Source organism: Ascidia mentula, chromosome 2 (assembly GCF_947561715.1).
Source record: "Ascidia mentula chromosome 2, kaAscMent1.1, whole genome shotgun sequence".
NCBI classification, from domain to species: Eukaryota; Metazoa; Chordata; class Ascidiacea; order Phlebobranchia; family Ascidiidae; genus Ascidia; species Ascidia mentula.
In genome coordinates this window covers 4,582,507-4,605,266 of record NC_138567.1, presented here as the reverse complement: position 1 = coordinate 4,605,266, position 22,760 = coordinate 4,582,507, and the positions used below count along the sequence as shown (strand labels likewise).

Below are 22,760 nucleotides of genomic sequence, written 5' to 3'. Positions count from 1 at the left end.
AAATAGTAGTTTGCAATATATGTGTGTGTGTTGTTAAGGGTTGTTTGCGATTGCAGCAAGCATCTTTGCAGGAATTTACAACATTTTTGCTTCAAAACCGTATTATCTTGACAATCGAAGACGTTTTTAAAAGAATCTTTTAGGGTTGTTTACTGGAAAAGTTCATTAGCAACTGTCTTTCTGAACACAATAAACGGCTTGACGGAAATCCTTATTCCCCGACAACGTTTAATGCAGGGTTTAGCGTCGAAGCTCTGACGGCGCACTGCGCACTTGGGATTTTTCGATCAAGGCGCCTACGTAAGAGATTTGGTTTCTATTCCCGGAGGAATCCGGATCACTTGTGAAGTTCGGACGATCGGCCATCGATCGTGAACTCGATTGAACCCAAGCGATTGTTGTGCTGGGACTTATTGCCGTAGGTGTTGCTGCAATCCTGATAGCATAGAGGGAAAGTAAATAGGTGTCGTGCAACAGTCGTTAAAGGTGAAAGTGTTAATAATGCAAACAACCCGACAGGACTTGGTATAGTTATTGCACTGATGCGGAGCAACGTTTCAGAAGAAAGAGAAGCGCTTTCTTGGTGTTTCATGAATAAAACAGTGTATTTGGAAAACTTAACGTGTGCCTCTAGCTGAAGGCCTTAATAATTCATTGACGAATTTTTGCAATATCCTGCTCCATAGGAAATGTATACGCATCGTTTATTCACGTGCTGGTTTGAACTGGGTCTGCACAAAAGTATTTTTCAGAACTATCAATTAACTTTAAACAAACGTGCCGCATAGGTTTATAAACAGTTTCAAACATTGTTTTAAATTAAACAGAGAAAAAACACGCTAAATTTAGCCTCGTTTTAATTTCTTCCAACTATACCTTCCCAATCTACCTACAATGTACTTTCCCATGCCTCAAACCAGGCATTTGTTGATCGAAATTTGCGCCGTAAAAACGTCGATGACGTCATCCCCAAATTATGTGCGACCTTTGCACAAAAGGGCCAAAACAAATTGTCAATAACGCTCGGGAAAATTCCACCTATGTTACCACGTCAGTTCCACATCCAGGGTGTTTTCTGTACTTAAAGTGGTCGATGTGGTGGCGGGGTGACGAAAAAACAGCGAGTTCGCCCTTCCCGTATCTCGACATCAGGATTGTTTTGATGGCGCGCGACTCTCGGGCCCTGCTACAACCTCTCGGCGGTAAATACGATGGCGTGGAGTACACAGGATCGGACACACGTGTTTGATTAGGCGCTACAACAACGTGGCGAATGGCTGGTCACGTGACACGACAGCGCGTGACGGAACGTCTGTTGTTTTTGGTCCCGGGGAACTTTCTGGCCCGCTTGAGAGGGTGTGACAGGGACTGAAGGGCCGAGTTGCCAAGTGATTAGTGAAATAAACAGGTCGGAAATCACGCGACGCGGTTTGGGAGAAGTGGGCGGGGGAACTGAATAACACCATGTGTTACTATGTATATCTACTGGCTATACATAAAAACAAGTGTTACCCGCGCAGGTTATTATCGATCAGGAGCTGAAAATAGAAACGACTGGAAAAGAATACGATATAGCTTCACGTTACCCTTCAAATATACGGAGAAATGTTAGAAATAATGGCATCTCTGGGTATAGCGAATTGTTACAGGAAAACTTTCACCGTTTTTTTAGAGCATTCCGCAATACAGAACAACACAAATTGTTTTCTTCTACGGACTAGCTGCTCCTGACGGGCCATTCATACTCATTTCTCTCTTCCCCCACCTAACGGAGCCAACTACTGCCAAAAAACTTCTTCCAAAACCATTCATTCTGCGGCTTATAAGGATAAAGAATAAATGGTACGAACCCAAAACAAACACAATAATTTCGTGTATAGATGTATTTTGTAAAACAAACGCAGCAGAGAGCGATCTTCTAACGGTCGTGCAAGAAGCAACTCACAACCATTCATGTATACAGACATAGAAATCAAACAACCGACAGCCACGTCACTGGCACCCGATGACGTTCGTCACACGAAGATGAAAACACATTAAAACGTGACGTCACCAACTGCCGAAAGGGCACCGTATATGGAGCAATAGTGTCACGAATCATGTGAAATTAGATAGGCGTCACGAATCATGTGAATTAGAGCCGATGTGTGAAGTTGTCCACGTGTTGGATGCAGTAGGATGACGTCATAAACCCGACATGCAATGACGCAACGATGACGTCGTTGCGGTTTTCGGGACTTCGGACAAAAACAAAATAATAAATCATTACAACAACAAGAAGCGGCGACACGCACAAACCGCTCCATGCTTCAATCACAACCGGACAACTACACATTTCACAGAGTTGGTAAATGGCGGCAATTTTTACAACAATTCAACATACAGCGGGACAAGCTTGAAGCAGCTTTCTTAAGTCACCACCAAAGATCGCCGAAACTTTGCTACACGGGCAAGGTAAGAGAATTGCACACCATCTCATACGAAAGTCGGTAATTTACAAAACCGCCAGTGGGCGCTAGGCTGCCACAGCAGCGTCGCGACCGATACGCAACGAAAACGCATCGTCTAATCTACTTGTTTCCGTTTGTATGGAAGAGGCTTATAAGTGTAACCACATCACATAACAAATACGCTGTGAAGCAACTGCTAAATATTTAACTTAATATTCGCAACAACAACAATAATAAATACAGAAACGACAAAACGTAGCCTTGGGGCTGTAGTCTTCCAGCAATCCAATACTGCAATCATGTTCGCCAATTAAACAGTTTTCGAATGTTGGATGATCAGCAGCTTCTGTCATATTTTGCCTCATAAAGTGACTTAATATTATGTACGTTGAGCAGGGCTCGTTTTTCTGATGGAAGATCACCGTCACGAGATTCAAGATTTTATGCGAATTTGTTTTAAAAGTGTCACTGGTAATCATAAACAATTGCCATGTGAAAGCAGCATAGTCACGGAACAATATACTTTAAAATGGGCTTCGGTAAGACCAGAGGCCTTGCAGTCGCCAGTAATCCAGGTTTATCTTCACTACGATTCGGTCGAAAGCGGGGGTTACCACCACGAACGTGTATTTACATAACGTTTAAATATGTATATAATGTATGTATCTCCAAAACTGTCGGTGGACGCATGGAACGCATACCGCGTCCAATATTGAATTGTTACGAAAGCGCTCGGCATCTAAATCTAAGCGAACCCAACATCCTGCAATAAATGAACAGTTAAACTGAAGGACAGGGCCACTGCATTTACTCCAGTTTGGAGGCTGTCCATGTGACGTCATACACGCGTCATCGGCACCTGACGTCATCATCTCGTATAGTAGACGCGGTAGTAGAGTGTCTTGGAACGCCACAGCGAATAGCTGTTGTCGAATTTAAGAAGGTAAACCCCGCGTCCAGGGTAACGATGCGACCCCGCGTTGACCTCTAGGTGGCAGTCACGACGATACACGGGAACAATTTCATCAACAGGAGGTCGACTGGACTCGTGGCCCGAACCACGTTCCAGGTCACCGGCTTCTGTGATGTCATAAATGGAAATTGTGGGAATTCGAATGTGGAAATAGCAGACTAATCGGTTGTGTTACAAATTGGTTTCGATAGCGTAATGGTATCATTTATGATGAAATTTAACGTATATATTACTATTATTTAATATTACGTCATAATGGCGTTTATTACCATCGTCTGTGTCGTCATCGGTGCTTTCTCCAACTTCAACAGATACTTGGTTTTCGTTGTTGGCGTTCGTCCATTCGAAGTAAACGCCGAACCCGAGGTCATAAGAATCAGTCGCGAACTCCCAGAATACGTAAGCACCTGTTGTTATTACGTGGATTTTACTCACAAAGCAGGTTTGAGCCATTGTTAAAAGGTGACAAGCATTTGCAAGGATTACCAAATGACGGTGTGACAATTAAGGACAAGAGTTTTATTGTATGTGGGCTAGAACACAATTTGAATGGAGACACATCTTTACAAAAATATCAATGGAATCGATTTAAAGGAAGTCTCGCAGTGTATGGCTTGGGCTGAGAAAAAGGGTGTTTTCCAGCTTTTCTTCGAATGTAGCTTACAGATTTTTTTGGAAAATTGCGTGGCCCACCATCTGGTTAGCTTGGCTGCATTTCTTTTGTTCCTGATGTTTAAACATACTTTTTACATGTCCCGTAACCCTCTGGTTAAGAAAGAGTTGGTTCGGCAATCTTCCAAAACAGTCGGACAGGGCGTTAATGTTTTGTTACAAAAACCGTGATGCGGGCGAGTCTTAAAGTTTTGCCAAAAAGGACATCACACACAGGAAGGTACAATTAAAAACTAATTCAAAACATGTTATAATATCTGCATTGAGCGGCAGATAATTGTGAACATTGTTTCCACCTTTTTACTCTCTGATTCAAAACATATTATCACCTTCTTCATGGGTTGGGACCCTCACAGTTACAACTTCTCCTCTCCCGACCGAAAGAACAGATTCAGGGTCGCGTTTAATTTGTTGTTTGAATTCATCCAGTTGCGGTCGCGCCCAAATTGAGGGCTCAGCTATTCGGACAGCAGAGGCTGAAACATCAACATTGTAAGTTGAAGACAACTCTAATGGCTGAAATATATTTAAACTCTTTGAAATTTAGAATCAAAACCATGAATTTTGGAATCAAAATCGTTTTTTTTTTATGGTTTTTGAATTAATTAATAGTTATATCTGTGTAGCAGTGTCAGCAAAGCAACTGTTTGGATTCCAAACCTTTGGCAACTTTTTTTCTAGTTTAATAACATTTTGAACCATAAACTTTATGGTTATCCTTAGCGTTGTCATGTTCACCCACCTTCGGACGCATCATCCTCTGACTCGGTTTCGTCAGATTGTTCAGGTCTTCCATTAATTCCAGGTGAGGGCGCATCTGTTCCAACGTCACTTTTTAGTGGGTTTTCTTTCAATTGTTGTTGCTGTTGTTGTTGCTGCTGCTGTTGTTGAAGATATACTTTCATGTATTGCTGGTAGTGTTGCTCCTGGAGGTGTTTGATTAAAACAGCTTGCTGCAAGAAAAAATTGTTTGTTGCATTATGTGATTGGAAATCAGAAATACTTCCACCATTCGACTCAAACCAAATGTACATTGACAACATGATAACTTCCAAGAGAAAATATCAGAGTGTCTGTTGATATTGAAAATACCAAGGAAAAAGATTTTTGGTGAATGTAATAGTTTTGACTATGTGTCAGCTTAGTAAAGAATGACATTAATCCAAATTTTAAGCTTGAGACCAAGTGTTTATAGACGAGTGGTTCTTTACCTCGTTGCACTTACAGTCGAATAAAGTTTCAAAACAACCTTTACGGCCCAGTGATTTTATAAATTCTCAACTAAAATGTAATGAACATAATAAAAAATTGTCCCGGAGTATAACTAATATCAAATGTAAAGGACAGGAAACATTGGTTCAAAAACAATAAAATGTGCGATTATTACTTCCCTTTAAACTCCTAACTGACACAGTAAAATAAATAACCTATAATTTGGGTCATTTCCTTCTAACGGATTAAACCCGTCCATGGTTGTAGACAGTCATTAGTAGAGTTGTATGGTCAGTTACATGTAATATTTTAGAGACAATATGATGACTTCAGGACTTGACACAAAATCTTTTGTTGCTATGGTTAATTAACATAACAAACATTATAAATGAATTGTAAAAAATGCATTTTAATTATTTATGAGCTGGTATGTCGTTACCAGTGAACTTAATGTGAGTGGTGGTGAGTCACTGTACGTGTGAAAATAATCAGTCTGTGTTAGTACTAAAGTTTTATGAAAATGATTACAGTCAGGCATTGTTACATCATAACACAAACACAACAAGGTTGTACTTATTAAAAAATATTGTACTTTAGTACTAACACAAGACATGTCCAATGTAGACTTATAGGTAACAGTTTCGATATATGAACTTTATTTTTGCAGTATGTTATGTAATTGTTTATATTAATAATCGATAATCATATCCCACTGCAAAATACCTGTTCAGGATTGCCTGGACATTGTTGTGCAGCGTACTGTTGAAACTGATTTTGCGTTTGAGCATTCAACGCTGCCATGATTTGTTGCCTGCAAAAAGTAAATCAAATTTTTGTGATTTGTAAATTTGATAAATGTTGACGTTGAAAGGACAAGCATGCCACACAGAATCATAACAATAGCATGAATTAAGTTTAAGACAAGCGACAAAAAGAACCCCATGTCTAGCACAAAAGGATAGCATCATGTCTAGCACAAAATATTTAACAAATAATGCATTCATAACATTTGTTCTGGTAAACATGAGTTTAAAATTTGCTGAGATAACCATTATACAAACTAACATACAAATATTTGTGTATAATATTGTTTGTAGTCAGTTTTTGTGTGAGTTACTTCTGTGTTTCTTGTTCATTTTTGATCCTTTCTTCCGCTTCTTGTTTTTCCTCCAACTCTTTCTGTTTCCTTTTTTCTTCTTCCTCTTTCAAACGCTTTTCTTCTTCCAATCTTTTCCTCTCTTCTTCCTCCCTTAGCCTGGAAAAGATTCAATAATTTTATACATACTTTGACTTTATTTGGTCATCATTTTTGCAGATTAGAATTTAGCATGTAAAATAAAAAACTCATACGTGCATAGAGCTAAGCAAAAAGAACCTGATTTTGGCAGAATTTTGCCGAACAGTGTAAGTACATTCTGGCACTTAGTGTAAGTACAATAACACACAATTTAGTTTCAGAGGGAGTTCCTTGCCTTTGTTTTTCTTTCTCCTCTTTTTCCTTTTGGTGAGCAATCATAAAAGGGCCAAACACAGGCACTTTGTGGTCGAGAACTTCGATGAATTTTCTCCTTGCATCGTTTGATGACATATCACCAAAAGTTCCCCAGGCTTTTCTGTAAATTATAATATTTCTTATTTTGACTGCATCAAAACCTCAAAGACATAGTTAAAAAAATCTAATTCAATAACTGAGAAGCGTCTTCTGTCAAATGCTAAACCAGTATATAAGTCTTGTATACAACATTCATGTGCACAACAATAGTACTTTGCATGGCAACGATTATCATGCTGTTTTAGTTCAATTTTCAAGATGAACAAATCGGAAAATGTTGTGGAAACGTTTTTAAAAGTTTCATGTGTACAAACGTTACCAAAACATTTTCCGATTTGTTCATCTTGAAAATTTAACAAAAAACAGCATGATGATCGTTGCCATGCGAAGTCCAACGAAAACACACAAAATGATACTGGCAGTACCAAATAACAAAGAAACAAGTTATACAATAAACTACCTTCTGTCATGGCCGAACACGTCAAGGTATCCAATATCTGGTAGTGCGTTTTGTTGGTTAATTGGACCATGGGAGACTTGCTTGGTGAGAGCCATCAGTTGAACTTTGTCAACATATTCCATGTCAAACGTACGCTTTCCTTCATTGTCTGAAAAAAACACACAATTAGATAGGTGGTTTATTGAAGATAAGCAGATAGCTCTGGTGTTGATAAAACAAAACATAATAGTGAACAGAATATGTTTCCTTTTACAACAGGATTTGAAACAGTTTCCTGCTTTCAGATTACCACAGACATATGTGCTATTTAATGCATATATACAAAAACTTGACACAAAAAATACCTCTGTAAAATTTAATTGCCATTTTGTAAGCATCAAAAAGGGAAAAACCCCAGAAGTCATCTTTTCCATTTGCAATCACAGCTATGTCGTTCAGTTTTTCTGTTACATTATCTATATCAGCCATCTTGTGCACTGGCCCTAAAGAACACCACCATCAATATACACTGCGATCACCAAAAACAATCAATTATTTTAAGCATTGCATGCAAAGGAAAATTTTGATTCATTCCGGCACAGTAAAAACACACAATATACATTGTTTTTTTTAGGCAGCTTAAAACCTTTCAATTATATATATTTTTTAACAAGTTTTGCATTTCTAATTCGGACAAATGTGCAATGGAGAATCTTATTTTTAAAGCAGCTCTATTTCTATTTTAAATAAGGACTATAAAATTTGTCATAAACCATTTACATATTGTTTCAAAAGAAAACACACAAATAATAGAAATATTTTAACAGAGAAACCCTGTCCAAAGTTGTGCACTGTTAAACAATTTATAAATAACACACAAGCATATAAAACCTTTCATAAATTATCAAATACTTCTTAACAAGTGTTAATGACACACACACTGCATCAAGTTATTATGACATTTAACTTTCATGTATATATGGCAAGGCAAATTGGTATACACGAATCTCGCACTATAGATGAATTAAAACTGGTATCAAATGCTTCATTTAAGTTACAGTGAATTGTGGAACAGAAGTGATCACACTGCAGTTTATAGATAGTTTTAAAATGTAGTTGATGATATCTACATGAATTTTGAATTGTATGAATTCTATCTCACAAACAGAGCAGCTAGATACAGAAGCAGATGTACGACTTGGTAATTCATACTGAGTTTTCCAAACACTAGATATACAAACATGCAATGCTGTTATTGCACTTTATCTGCCTCTGCCAATATTATGATAATGGTATAATAAGCGACCACAATGTACATAGTTTAGGGGGAGGTTGCTCAATTGAAACCCTAACAAAGTTGCTCTGTAGTACGGGTATGTAACAATGATAATCAAAAAGTAGATCACCAACCACTTTTCAATATAGTGACAAAAAGATTTTTTGCTAACAATTTTGCTTATTTTTGGCACTAGGTCTTAAACAAGCATATTATAGGTTTTCTAGTGGACATGATGACACCAAGATATCACAAAATAGGAAATTTCCTAACATAAACCAACGTTGTACATGTATGTAGTTATAAATAACATTTATTACAGAGTTCAGGCACTAAGTTAAAAGATCACAACGTGGGAAAATCAATCTGAACGTAGAGCTGTCGTACGCCTATTTGTGCATAAATACTATGGGCTTGACTTTGTATGTAACTTGGATTGGCGTTAGGCGCAATCTGTATCTTAATTGTTCCCACGGTGACGTCGGAACAGAGAGTCCAAAAGTGGGGTTCATGGATTCTGTATACTCCTTCCAGTTGCATGACTTTCTGGTGACAACCATGAACTTTATGATCCAACTGCTTGGGAGTTCTTTGCATTAAAATACCGACAGAATCTTGCAGCAATGGAATAACACTGATTGCAATCAAAAGTCCAATCATCAAGGAGCAAATGGGGTCAGCTATCATCCAGCCAAAATAATGCATTAGCAAACTTGACACGATGACACCAACGCTTCCCAAAGTGTCAGCCATAATATGTAGGAAAACACTGTGCAAAATTTGACTTTGGGAAGATTCAGGGGTATGATCATGATCATGTCCGTGATCATGTGAGTGTCCGTGATCATGTGAATGACCATGGTCATGTCCATGGCTGTGATTATGATCATGTGAGTGGCTATGGCCATGAGAATGTCCATGTGAGTGGTCATGCCCATGGGAATGACCGTGGTGTCCGTGGCCGTGAAATACAAATATTCCAACCATGTTTACTAAAAATCCCAATACAGAAACAATAAGCAACCTTTCATGTTTAACTTCTGGTGGTTCCACTAATCTTTCGATTGCTTCCGATAATATGAAAAATGCAATAAACAGCAGAAACAAAGCATTGACGAAACCCGCAAGCACTTCAGCTCGCACATAACCATAAGAGAAGCGATCGTTAGCTTTCCATCTTGCTACAACTGAAGCAGCAAGACCAGCAAGCAATGCCGTGCAGTCGAAAAACATATGAAATGAGTCTGATATCAATCCCAAACTATTGCTCCATATACCCCAAAACAACTCAACAAATGCAAAGGAGAGATTAAGCAGGAGAAACATAAAAATATTTCTTGAGCTTTCATCATGGATAATGGTGTTCAGCCATCCCTTAATCTTGGAGAGCAAACGGATTCCTGGCTTGTACTCACTGTCTTTTTGGCTCATAGGCAACATCGTGGAAGTCTAAGACAAATATTTTTGCACCTGCTTCTTTTTTGGCACTTCTGACAGCTGGGCTGTCCTTAGATAACTAAATGGTGCAAATTATGTACTACTAACAGTCATTGATTCTAATGAAAGCGCAACTGTTAAAATACAAGCAAAAAGAAATGTATTATCTGATATTACACTGGAGACAGTAAAATCAAGCACAGCAATGATGAAATTATGTTAACGACATGATGAGCACTGTGTGGAAATCTATAATAACAGATCTGTGTAATTTATCTACAAAATGAAATTCCTAAACTGTCCTCGGTATATTTGCAAAACCGCCTAAAATTTTGTCTTATGCCATATAAGGACACATTTAGCACAACTCGTCATTAAATACAATAACAATAAGCAGTTAATAAGCGTTGAAAACAACATTTATTTCCCTCAAAAGCCAACCTAAAACACGCTTGCTTATCAAACCGGAATCATGGGACACGTCGGTATTCGTTACAGCAAATAACGAAATATTCCCCGTAGTGCGACTGAATGAAACGTAATAAATACTAAAAAAATGCTCATTGCTTTGATAGCACGAAGTGTTAATATAAAAGCTATATTTTTAATTGTTGAACTTACATAAGTTATCAAACACCATGAACACTACAATTCAGGGGTTCTTAAACGTTTTCGTGTGCGGTTAACTTTGAAACTATTCACCGCTTTTAAAAAGATTTGCGACGCATCAACTTTATCTATCAGAACGATTTGCTCACATTCCCTTGATTACATTATTCAGTCGTGGAAGGCTAACTTACCATGTCATTTGCCTTCATTTTTCTTGAAAAATTCTACAACGCACAGTAAAAACCTTGGTTATAATTTATGCTACACGCACTCAAATGTAAACCACAGTGAAGCTTTTAATTAATTAGATGTCCAGCCCGTTTTTTTAGGGTTCGTGGTTCTTCACAACGACAATAACTTGTTGTCACACCCATTTGCTACGAACAATTTATTGCATAATTAACAAAAAATAACCAAAGACAATAGGAGAAGTTACAGCTGTTCCCATGACAACTTGACGTTTTGTTTTCTATCCACGTTTTGACCTTTTTCGGGCTTAAATCGATTGGAGACTTGACTTCGACCAGCCTGGGGCATTCCTCTGCAAAAAAACACGACCTTATCGTATAAATATACGGTACACAACACAAGAACACGACTGTGGTCAAATAGTTCATCTTTAAGAAATTTTCGCGAATTTGTCACTTAACACGTGAAAACCAAATATATCTATGCACCTATGTATAGAACAGTGTCCGTATCGTTATGTGTTTAAATCAAACGGTTTTCTTTTCTATTGGAGACTAAGCGGACAATATTGTACAGGTTACGGCCTTTGTTGTCGCGTACTTTTTTCCTCGTGGATTCCATTGTTCGATAGGTGAGCAGGTTCGGTTCGTGTTGTACTTCGCTTGTAAATCGTCCTATGAAAAAAAATACACACATAACTTATTTCGCCTAAAAGTAAATTTAAATTCTCCTGTACTTTAAAGTGGTAATTGAATAGAATCCAGTTTTGAGCGTTATCCACGTCCTTGTTTGCATAAAACTTGCCGGCAAACTTCCACCCGTGGTGAGTGAGGAAGGCGTTGTTGAGGATGGCGAACTTGTACCCGGCAACATGCATCTCGCATATCTGTGTAGAGGAGATACAAAATAAACCAAGTAAACATGTGCTTAAATCAAAATACATGTGTGGTCTTGCGTCCTGGCAGAGTGGGGTATTATCGCAAAATCGCTGGGTATTTTCGTACAAGGCACTCTCTGCAAATTGAAACTCAATAATCGACACCTATTGCTTTCTCTTGCGTCATAATATTTTTACTGTACACTCACATGCGCAACATCTTTCACCACCCTTTCACTATTTAAAGTAATTTAGTTTGGAAATTTGTTAAACCTCACTTCTCCAGCTTTAGATTACATAAATTTCTGTAACCCGCCTTTTTCGAAAATCAGTTTTTATAATTTATTCACGAGCAGGCGAGTCTTATCTTCACTCGGTAGGCATAGAGTGAACACCCGCACTGCTGCTGGTGCATGCGCTATAGATTGGCCAGACCTGTTCTATACTATAAAAGACCTGTTCTATACTATAAAAGACCTGTTCTATACTATAAAAGACCTGTTCTATACTATAAAAGACCTGTTCTATACTATAAAAGTCGGAGGAACGTTTCATTTCTAAATAGTATTGATAGAAAAACACGGAAAAGCAAAGATAAACTTTACTCACTTGCTGAATTCGATCAAATCCGTATTGCTTGAACCTCTCATCAAACATGGGGACGTCCCTACGCGCGATGTAAAACGGCTCCCAACTTTTATCCCAAGAAGCTTCGAACGCTACTTCCAACTCCTTGCTCTACAAAACAACCGAAGAAGTTTGAAAACGGCGAAAACATGAAGCTCATTGCTTATAACCAGGGCTACCATCGCCCTGGACAAAAAAATACGCACACTAGCATACTTTTTGACTACACAGAAGATACAAGTTGTGATTTAGACTATTTCCGTCGTATAATAATTACGACAGGATGTGTTTTCTTGATGCATATTGGCACAATTACAGTAGATGAAAACATAAAGCACGCCAATGGAAAAGAAGCACGTTTCTAAAACAAAATAACCCGATTTGTATTTTGCAAGACTTTTCTCTTTAAAATATGGCAATCCCTGCTCATACCTCTGGTGCGGACTTCCATCGTTCGAAGTCCTCTGCTTTGTGGCACCACCAACACGTTTCGTTGTGAAATGGACGAACTGTGCCTTTGCGAACCTAATGTCATGCAAATACGTAAGTTTACAAAACATTGCAGATTGTTTATTTTTTTTGCAAAGTTAATGAAGTTACTGCCATTCGGAAAAACACAATGTGTTATTTGCTATAAATAAACGCAAAAAGGTAAAAGCAAAAAAAAAATTTTGCCACCAGAGTTAACTTTATATGAGCCGCAACAACGAAAAAGTCCAAATATTCGGACGCAAGATCAACTCAAGTCATAACATTTATCATAAAACAACCTCCTTTGCAGAACTTTACCAAAGCAATCCCAAACTCGTATACGTTATAGTGTTTGTAAACTACTAATTATTTCAGTGGATTTCAACTGGACCGGTGACACACTCACTCATCCCTTATAAAATGTTATGACGCCGTACTGAAAAATTCTGACGTTGTGTTTGTGGGGACTTATATTCGCCTACGTTTCTGCGAACGATGCTTTTTTGTCACCACAACAGCTAAAGCCCAGCTTTGCCGTATTATATGACAAACAGAAATAACTTTTTTGAGGTTATTTTTGTAAATCGAGGATTTTTCTGCGAATTATGCGAAAGTAAGTATGCGACGCCCCAAAGATATTAAAACGACGCATACCAGTTAGCGGCGTCGCCCGTTTTTTAAAACCTCCAAAATATTTCATCAACTTCTCGATTCATCATAATATGATTTATTATGAGATCGTCGGTCTCACCCCAGTCAGCAATTCGCTTTTCTCCTCGGGGAACGGGAGACCCTCAAGGACCTCAAAGACAGGAAGGACATAAGCTGTCGTGTCACTCACTGATTGGTCAAACAGGTGACGACGACGCGCGAATTCGGCGAACTGATGACGTAGGCCCATGTTGGGCATGACGTCAATGTCTGTAAAGCGTTTTAAAACTGTTACAATGCTAAGGGAGAGGTAACGAGTCTACAAATGCGTCACTTCAAAAATCATATGTGGATTTGATTTGGGCAATATAGTGTGATTGCGTCACGGAAACTACGACTGGTTAAACCAGTCACAGGCTTTGGTGTTTGAAACCACAAACCTTTCAGATACAGAGCGTCAACCTTTGTCTGGAACGAAAGGTTAACTTTAAACATTTTTCGTGCCATATGACGAAAGCATGCGGTTGGTAAAAATACTGTATAATTGGCCCGGGGCGGTCAAACAAGGACATGTCTAACGGCATATTGTTTCTGACAACGGCACAAGTCGTACACACCCATATTCTATTAATAAAGCCACAAACTACGCATGCCAACATGACTTAAGGCAAGCCAACAATTTTAGCAATTTACTCAACACTGAAACTTTATAACCATGTTTGGAAACGCGTTGAAAACTTATTTAAAGATTAATAGTATTTATATATGATAAGAAACTTGCCGAGCGACACCTTAAAATCAGCATTTTTGCTCAAATTCAAGAGACAAAACAAGAAAATTAAAGTATTTAACCCGAAAAAGTACTGATAACAAAAAATCATTGAAATAAATATGCGTAGTAAAATGTTTTGCAGTAGAACATTTACGTACCCACAAGAAGGACATACTGGGTAATTACTCCGGTCCGGGCAGCATTCCTCAGCACATTGTGAGGAAAGGAAATTCCCACGTCGTAATTCTGATATCCATAATTCTGTAGACGATCCAACAGCTCCTCACACGATAAGCCAAGCCAAGAACCCACCTGGAGAGAATTCGTCGATTTCAAGTATATAATATAAAATTTAGGTATCAATACTTCCGCTAACACAAGGGTGCACAATACTGGTAACAGCAGGATGGAAAATGACACGCGTAAAACATAACTCTATGTTCAGCGAATACTCTCTGTTGCTTGTTTTGTATCCGTAAGTTTGTGCTCGATTATGGCTTTGCGAGCATTTTAAAATACTTCTTCACTAGTACCTCTAATTTATCTATTTATACTTCCAAGGCATTGTCAATTTTCTCAGTAGCTGACAAGGAAAATACATCGACAGCATGTAACAAGAGTTTTATAAGTGGAAGGATTACAAATCAACATTTTTCCTAATAACAGCAGTAATACTAACCAAAGCCAGGTCTCCAAGCTGTTCTGATGGGTAAATCAGGTGAAAAGTGACGTGTTTCTTTATTTTGGGAAAGCACCTGCGCAGGAGTGTGATCGAATCGTCTGTAAAACTCGCGTCCTACAAATGGGCGAGTTGCATTGTGGGTAAACATAACACAGGTTTTAAGAAGGCAATTTTGTTTTTACCACGTTTGGTGCAAAAACTGAACACGACACCGGGCCGTCCCATCTCTCCAATAGCTCCACCAAGTGGTGCAGGTGATTTACCGAACACTGTGTAGCCAGGCTAACATCCTAAAAATACAAAACATTGTCTCTTTATAGAGCTTTGACAAAGGTTACGTCACATGTGGTTTTCTTGATGAATGAGTTTTAGTGGTGATTTCTATGTAGGGGAAGTTGCCACACATGTTAAAACCCGTACGAATACTCACGTGAAATGTGTAGTCGTCTGAAATGCCATCAGACTTGTAGAAACGAACTATTCTGTACTCTCCGCTACAACCAAAATACACATTGGATTCATTGACATCGCAGCCGAGCTGAGTCAAAGCCACTTTCGGAGCGAGACAAAAAAAACAAGCTCCCGGTGATGTTTGAACTAACGAAACAGGGCTAACCAGGACAAACAATCTACCGTTTGAGCTATACGGGAGCTCAATGACTATAGTGGGAATATATTATGGTTAAACTACACTGGTGGTTTCAACTTGCCAGGCGACCTTCACATCTACGTATAGTCCAAGTATAAGGGCTTTGGCAGAATGCCGGACCTGTGTTGTCATGAGACCATATGATACACTTCTGCGTTGTTACATAGAACTAATTATAGCAGCAGACGTTCGGGTGGGGTTGACGCGAACTTACCTGTAATCCAACGTCTCACCAGTCATGAGGACCTTCCTCTTTCGCACTGTTTTTCCAGAAGGCTTGAAGAAAACCAGGAAAGTGAAGATTTGAACGAAAACAACAAGGATCACACAATTACGGAGGCGCCACAGTGCGTAACCCATCACGTGATTAAAGTTGACGTAAAAACAGTAATTAATTATGAATCATCGCAAAACAATGACTCAGCTAGAAAAGGAACTTTCTTTGAGATAAAAAACAACAATTACACAATTTTTACTCACAAACAGCTTTTGAACTGCCCCAATGTACCGTTACCTATTATTCTTAAAATAACTTTAAACGCATTTCGTAACAAATCCTTCTGATAATGATCCATATTTTGAGAATTCTGTTGGGAGAAATTACATTGCTATATAAGGTACTGCTGGTCATGTGCTACAGATAACTTGCTACACTTCGAAAACACCTGCAAACACGGAAAAAATTTGCAAACGCAAGTTTTACTAAGTACACTGGGAATGTTTTGGTACTTTAATTTACATTCCAACAAGAATCGCTATCTTCGCAACGCAATTGTGCAACAACAACCCTAAAGAAACTGACTCACATATATCTAGCATGCTTGCCAATTTTAAATCAATTACCAGTGGCTGGCAAGCCGCTGAATCACCGAAGAATTTTCGTCTCAAACCAACCGTAAAGATCGCCGCGGGGCACGAGACAGAATTGATATAAAGGGCATATTGTGCAGCAGGTAATTTAAAGATAAGGATGTGAGGCTGCGGTGCGTCCGCTTGGAAGTTGCGGCAACGGTTGGGTTCGCTTTGAGGGATAGAGTTTCAGATGGAATTCGATGCAAAATAACTCCCGGGATATTGTGACTTTGCATGCAACAATCTTTCCTGGGGAAAGCGATAGTTTCCGGTCGGGAGGTTTATAAATATGGAATGCTGGTTGGTTTCCGTGGAAGTTTCGCGCGATTTGCTCCGCCTTACAGTTAATGCTTTTGAAAAATATATTTAAGAAAGGTGGAGTATAATTAACCCTGTTTTAACCATGGATGAGTTGATTAGGTTTACAGGCTTCGCAGCCCTTAATTATCTCTATACGATAGCCGTGATCGCCAAGAAAGGATCAGCGCAGTGGGGCGATCCTGCCTTGTATGAAACATTACTGCGTTGTATGAGTAGATTGTGTTAAGTACGTAAAGTACACGTGTAGGCCCACATACTTTAGGTTTCCATAATATTCGTTTGTTTCAAGAAACAGAGAGGCAGCAACAGTTATATGAGCCATAATAGTCGTATAGACTACTATCTATCTCTAACAATTGTGTGGCGGATTTTAGGTTTAATACACGTTGGCCTAAAAAAATCAAGAAGCCTGATTTAACATTGTTGGATACAAAACAACATACAATTAAGGAGGACATTTGGACAATATTTTCCAATATTCTATGGGTCAAAATCAGCCCACGTACAATTTTTGGCACGCGTTCCTCGTGTTGTGGGTCTCTGATTCATAGACATATCTAGCCGATTTCCTAAAACACGGTAACAATTTTAAGTATAGGCGTACCACTAACCACTTACATCTTTACTTTTTCCTGTAATTAATCACAAATTGTTTAAGCTGTACCATGACCCAGGTGGCTTTCAACGAACGGGACGCAGGGTGCGGTACGATATTACAATTAAGATTGATTACGGAAAATTGATAACCGGCCTGTAATTAATTATCCAGGACCGGTTTCGAAACAGGAAAGTTGCGGCAACTACAAGTGGTTATAATTACCTTGTGTTTGTATTTGTTCCATAGCAACTGTAGCTTGTTTGTAAACCTCAAAACAATGTTTCTCACCAAGACGTTTCTGCCGCTTTTCATCTTCGCGCTGAGCTGTCACCTGCACACTGGTAAGTTCTTGTTTATTTTCACAAATGTGCTGAGTTCAGTCTGATTTACACCTCATGAAGCAAAGGAAAACTCGAGAAGGCTCGTGTTTAAAAAGTCTTTTACAGTAATACCAATAAGAAAAATCAGTTTGGTAGCACAAGACCAATACGACTTACTCAAAGTACAAGAGAAACTGCTTCGTAGTGCTATCGGCATAATCAGTAATACTATACATAAATGTGTTGTGTATTAAAATTAAGAGTATACATTCCGAAACAAAGAGCACCCCACGAAGCTTCAAACCGCACTTTGATAAATCGTGAATCACCGATAACTTCACCCTTACGCAGTGGTGAAATTTAGTTGGTACTTCGTTCAGTAAACATTGAACAGGTAGTACATCACAAATAGTTATCAGGATCACTTATGAGAAATCTTATTATATTTTCGTGTAAATTCAATCGTTTCAGTTAAAGATAATTTTTGCTTTCACCACATTTATACGCGTTACGGTATATACATACATTGCTGCAACCTTTGATGGAATTTTGACGTAACGTGTAACATATAACATAATCGAGTTGTGTCGCTTACTTGTGAATATACTTGATATATAAACAAAGCTTTATTTTTACTTTAAAGGCGAGGCACAATGTAAGACCAAACTCCCACGCAGACGAGGAACTTTCAGCTACCCCAATCACAAAGCGTGTGGCAAAGTTCCAGCTTGGGAGTTGCGAATGAACAGGAAGCAATCAGTTCGATACACTTTTATCAATCTTGATCTGGGAAACGGTTCTTTGGTGGTAAGTTGCGATATTTGACTAAAATGTCACGGGCGATTAGTTCCAATGTGTTTAAATTTAAACACACATGCATGGGTAGAATAAAGATTTTACTGGAAGGAACAAACACTTTGAAATGTTGTATAGAGCTAATGGAGGCGTTTAAGAACACTAAGGTTGTCTGATGAGAAAAAGCGCATTCAAAAATCCCACTTTTAACCTTTACAACAGCCGACAATGCAGTTTGACCACCTTTTGGTTGCAAAACCACCTCAACCACCATTTGAATGATGGATATAGGCTTGCAATTAGACTGCTTTTCAGTGCAAAAAACGCCGCAAGCCACTGCACTGTTGGTTACAAAATGCTTGGCGAGATTTTCCGATAATCGCTTTTCTAGACACATTTTATTTGATACTGGCTGATATGGGCGACTTGCAGATTCAATTGTGGCGGCCGGAAAGCTGTCCTCACAGACACACAAGGCCACCCTTATTAATTCAACCAAACAAAATACCATTATTCATTACACTTGTTTTTTACGTTAACTTGCTTTGACCGTAAATTGCATATTGCTCATACAACAATTTCGTCAAATAAATTCTTTCCACGACAGATAAAGCAAAAGAAATGGGCACGACAACCCTACGTCACTCGTCACGTGTTTAACCGAAACACAACCATCATGGAAGCAGTGATAGAGTCGCCATACAAGTTTTCTATCGTCAGAGCTATAGACGTTGTTAGTTTTACGGCGGTCTACGACGGTAAGAGTTCATGGTTGGATACTAAGCTATGCTGTAGGTCAAGGTAATTGGTTTTCAACCTAGGTCGTTGGGTAAATTCGACTTACGTTGGGGTAAATTTTGCAAGCAACAAGTTCGCAAACTTTTCACTGTACGCTATGTAGTTTTTGAACGGATGTATTGGCAAAATCATGAGTTATTTGTACATTATTACTGCTTCGCTGCTTCGCTGCTTCGCTGCAGTGTCTTTTAAGTTTGATACAATACCGTTCGGTTATTTGTTTCGAAACCTCTCTTTGCATTTGCAACAATTTTGCAATTAATTTGTATTATGAAACATGGTATAGGTTCATAGTTGCAAACTAAATCTTGGTAACGCTATGAACGCCCGCTTCTGTATTATGACAAAACAAAAACGCGGTCACGATGCAAGGTTCTTATTAACGATTTGAAATCCTGGAAACGTAAACACTCGCATGTACTATAATAAAAAACCTGTGACACTTTATTATCTCTAATAAATAATAATAACAACTAAATAAACTTTTCTACACTCGATTTGACCCAGTGGAATCATTGAGTGGAATCACTCTATGAACTTACGATAATAAGACAGATATTCGTAAGGCACTAACCCTATTTTAAAAAAACCCGATTTAACAATAAACTGCTTTTAAAGTTTACTTCTGCCCCATACCTGGACCGGAAGTGACGAACATGGGTTGCACGGGAGGTTTCAACTCAAAATTTTCCACTTGTTCCTTCCAGTGCCACCGACCAAACTATTTCCCACGAAGGCCAGAGTACATGATGCCATCCAACTCCACATGCAAGTAAGGATGGCAATCAAGTTGGTTACGAACAACATTAATATTCGCTACTATTTATATTTAAACCCGAAGGCATCGGACGTATTGTTCGTTCTGATATACCGAAATCAGACGAAACATTCCCAGCTTTAGAATTTTAGGAGCAGGCCCCACAGTCTCATATGAGTATACTATAGAGGACCCATTAATAAGGGGCCATAAACATTACTGTTTGAGTTGAAACTAAGAGATTTCCATTGCAAAGTCTTATAGTCCCCCTGTTATTCTCGATCATATGATCCTCAAACAGGGGTCATTATACCGGCGAATTTTTATTATCTCACTGATTGGGAGATCGATTTGCAGAATAAGGACATGTTCAATCTTTACCCCATCCTGTAAAGGTGGATGCAACGAAAATTCTGCATTACACTTTCGATAACAATATTTCATGGTCTACCTATACCCTGATCAATTGTATTAGTTTTTTGCTAAGGTAAACTAACAGCTTCCTTATCTACACAGGGGCAACAGAAAGTGGAAGCCGGACCCCACTCTAAAATGCATGCCTCTGTCGGAGTTGGAGAGGTTGTGCTACCAACAAAATGATGTACGAGGTTTTCATTGCAAACTTACCAGTTTTTATTAACTTTTTCCTTAGCCTTCGTGGCAAACTTTACAGTTGCGTTGCTCAGTATATGGACCATATATATATAAGTTTTTTGGTGTTTAAACTTGTTTTTTACTCGCCTTCATAGCCGACTATAGAAACACCGTACAAGACAATAACAGTTTATCCGCGTCACGTTAAACACGCTCGTGTACGAAAACATTATTTTTATTGGGTGTTTGAAATAAAACAACCTGTAGTTTAGTAAATATATTCACTTAATTAGGGAATCTCAACTAAAATACATACTTACTTTTTGCAGACATGCCCTTTCACACCAGATCAACTCCTGACGTTCTTTTCGGAGTCGGATTCCCAATTGACTGCGAACGCAGTAAGTTTTATTTGATAAAAAAAACTTTACAAACAAATGTTCTGTGTTTAATCGCAATTAAGTGTTGATAGTTCTTTGGGAGACGAATTCACTTGCGTAGTGCGATAAACTAATTCATTTTTTTCTATCTGTGCAACGGTTGAAGGTTCATGCAGTTATTTTTATGCAAATAAAATTCATCCAATGTCTTTTAAAAACAACGCGCACCATTTTGGAACCAAGGATCGCTCCACTGGTATCACAGACATGTTAAAACAAATAAAACAATGACTGTAAAGCAGCTTGTCTACGATTGTACCGAGCCTTGTGATTGACATATGCTAACTGAGATCGCAAAAAAGGCCTTCGCAGTGAAAGCGATTCCGCCCTGGCGTATGAGAGCATATATGCATTGTTTTGACCTACCCTCACAATATTGAAAGAAACCCCTTTGTTGCTTTCAGCCTCGAAGATTAATTTTCCTTCCACCTCCACCACCGGTAGTTATCCAAACTCCACCACCAAGTTTACAAACTTTCCCAGATGGAGTGGAGGGAAGGTTTGCTCCCGTACCACCTGTAGCCGCAGCTCAAGTAACAGTAGTTATTGATTGGAGTCAATATTGTCAGTACGAACCTGTGTGCCAAAGGATCTCATCCAAGTCGAAGATCTACCTCACTGCAACTTGCGGAAGTTTTTCAGCAGGTAACCCGGTATAGTTGTTTCTCTTCAGATAACTGCTATTCTTTACCAGTGGCGTGGTCAGAGAGGGAGGCCAAAAAAAAAAAAAAAGTGCGAAATATCCAAGCATTGTGGCAATGCTATATCTTCCGTGTGAATGTTTAATTCATTAGAAGTCGGTCAGGTTTACTTTCTCCTCCTTGCACGCATTTGCTTAGCAAACATCATAACAGATTGCAATTGTTTTGCAGCCAACGATGGATTCGTACAGAAGCTTTGTATGATATGCAGATTCCTCACAATGACATGTGACACGTTTTTGAAAGCGTTATAGGCTACGATTCAACGTTTATGTTAGGTCGGTGATTTTTTTTAAGGAAAGGTCATAATAGCAGAGCATTTTTAAAACGTAATTATGACCAAATTACAAATATTTAGTGTGTTTTTAGCCGTTTTTTCAAAGTATCATAATTACCTCTTTTGTCTCGTGTACTGCAAGGGTGGCTGTTTACTAAAACTTTTGCCTGTTTTTCCAATTAGCTCTGCACTAGCCCGGTGTGTAGATTTACACGTTGATCACCAACCTTTTCACAAAACACAAAGTTGCCTTAAACTTTATGTGAACTTACATGGGTGAGTCACTCCATCTACATAGCATTTTTTAGCCTGTACATTTTTAAAAAGCACTGGAATACACAATACAGATTGTATACCTGTGGATTTGATTGTTTTATGCTATTAGAAAGTTCCTTTTCTTTGAAAACATTTGAAATGTTTTATTACTTCTTGTAGCAATTGTGCATATCTTTAAAAAAACATGTAGGCTTTACTTGAAATGCTTTTGCAAACCACTAACAGGAAAAGTCATCAGTCATATCTTGACAAACATACACCTTTGTGTGCATATGTTATTTTGTTTGTTTTATCTGCGCCAAAATTAATAAATATAAGTTAATGGAATGCTTTTCTCTCGAGGAAAGTTTGATGGCACTATCAGTGATTTCATCACTTTGGGAAGGCAAACAGTCTGAGTAAGAGCAAATAGTTCAGCAAAACACTCATTCATAACAGTTTGCTTTAGCCACAAGACAAATTTATTTAGCACTCTACATTCATGTAAGACATC

The 22,760-nt window shown here is 38.5% G+C and overlaps 4 protein-coding genes across 6 annotated transcripts; 1 reads left to right on the top strand and 3 right to left on the bottom strand.

Annotated features, from left to right (window-relative positions):
- Window positions 1–1,876: 1,876 nt before the first annotated feature.
- On the bottom strand, window positions 1,877–7,797 carry LOC145890593 (Golgi resident protein GCP60-like). The gene is made up of 9 exons (XM_082981707.1): window positions 7,664–7,797; window positions 7,320–7,467; window positions 6,780–6,920; window positions 6,425–6,562; window positions 6,031–6,118; window positions 4,838–5,048; window positions 4,425–4,571; window positions 3,693–3,830; window positions 1,877–3,530 (listed from the first exon to the last, which is right to left on the bottom strand). Exons 1-9 carry the CDS (start codon window positions 7,785–7,787, stop codon window positions 3,319–3,321), a joined length of 1,347 nt encoding a protein of 448 aa, XP_082837833.1. The 5' UTR covers window positions 7,788–7,797; the 3' UTR covers window positions 1,877–3,318.
- A 4-nt stretch (window positions 7,798–7,801) lies between these two features.
- LOC145890595 (zinc transporter 7-A-like) lies at window positions 7,802–10,141 on the bottom strand. The gene has a single exon (XM_082981710.1). The coding sequence runs from the start codon at window positions 10,012–10,014 to the stop codon at window positions 8,920–8,922; it is 1,095 nt and encodes a 364-aa protein (XP_082837836.1). The 5' UTR covers window positions 10,015–10,141; the 3' UTR covers window positions 7,802–8,919.
- An 884-nt stretch (window positions 10,142–11,025) lies between these two features.
- Window positions 11,026–15,973, bottom strand: LOC145890594 (beta-1,4-glucuronyltransferase 1-like). 2 transcript variants are annotated; one of them, XM_082981708.1, is made up of 11 exons: window positions 15,753–15,973; window positions 15,320–15,383; window positions 15,072–15,179; window positions 14,887–15,003; window positions 14,366–14,519; window positions 13,536–13,705; window positions 12,746–12,838; window positions 12,296–12,424; window positions 11,546–11,695; window positions 11,410–11,483; window positions 11,026–11,161 (listed from the first exon to the last, which is right to left on the bottom strand). In XM_082981708.1, exons 1-11 carry the CDS (start codon window positions 15,896–15,898, stop codon window positions 11,053–11,055), a joined length of 1,314 nt encoding a protein of 437 aa, XP_082837834.1. In that variant the 5' UTR covers window positions 15,899–15,973; the 3' UTR covers window positions 11,026–11,052. The 2 variants fall into 2 exon arrangements, with proteins under 2 accessions (XP_082837834.1, XP_082837835.1); XM_082981709.1 differs by having other exon boundaries at window positions 15,075–15,179.
- Window positions 15,974–17,559: 1,586 nt separating this feature from the next.
- LOC145890596 (uncharacterized) lies at window positions 17,560–22,562 on the top strand. Of its 2 annotated transcripts, XM_082981712.1 has the most exons (9): window positions 17,560–17,650; window positions 18,273–18,436; window positions 19,032–19,182; window positions 19,841–19,994; window positions 20,496–20,580; window positions 20,903–20,974; window positions 21,418–21,658; window positions 21,886–21,992; window positions 22,175–22,562. In XM_082981712.1, exons 1-8 carry the CDS (start codon window positions 17,587–17,589, stop codon window positions 21,966–21,968), a joined length of 1,014 nt encoding a protein of 337 aa, XP_082837838.1. In that variant the 5' UTR covers window positions 17,560–17,586; the 3' UTR covers window positions 21,969–21,992; window positions 22,175–22,562. The 2 variants fall into 2 exon arrangements, with proteins under 2 accessions (XP_082837838.1, XP_082837837.1); XM_082981711.1 differs by having other exon boundaries at window positions 21,886–22,562.
- Window positions 22,563–22,760: the final 198 nt, after the last annotated feature.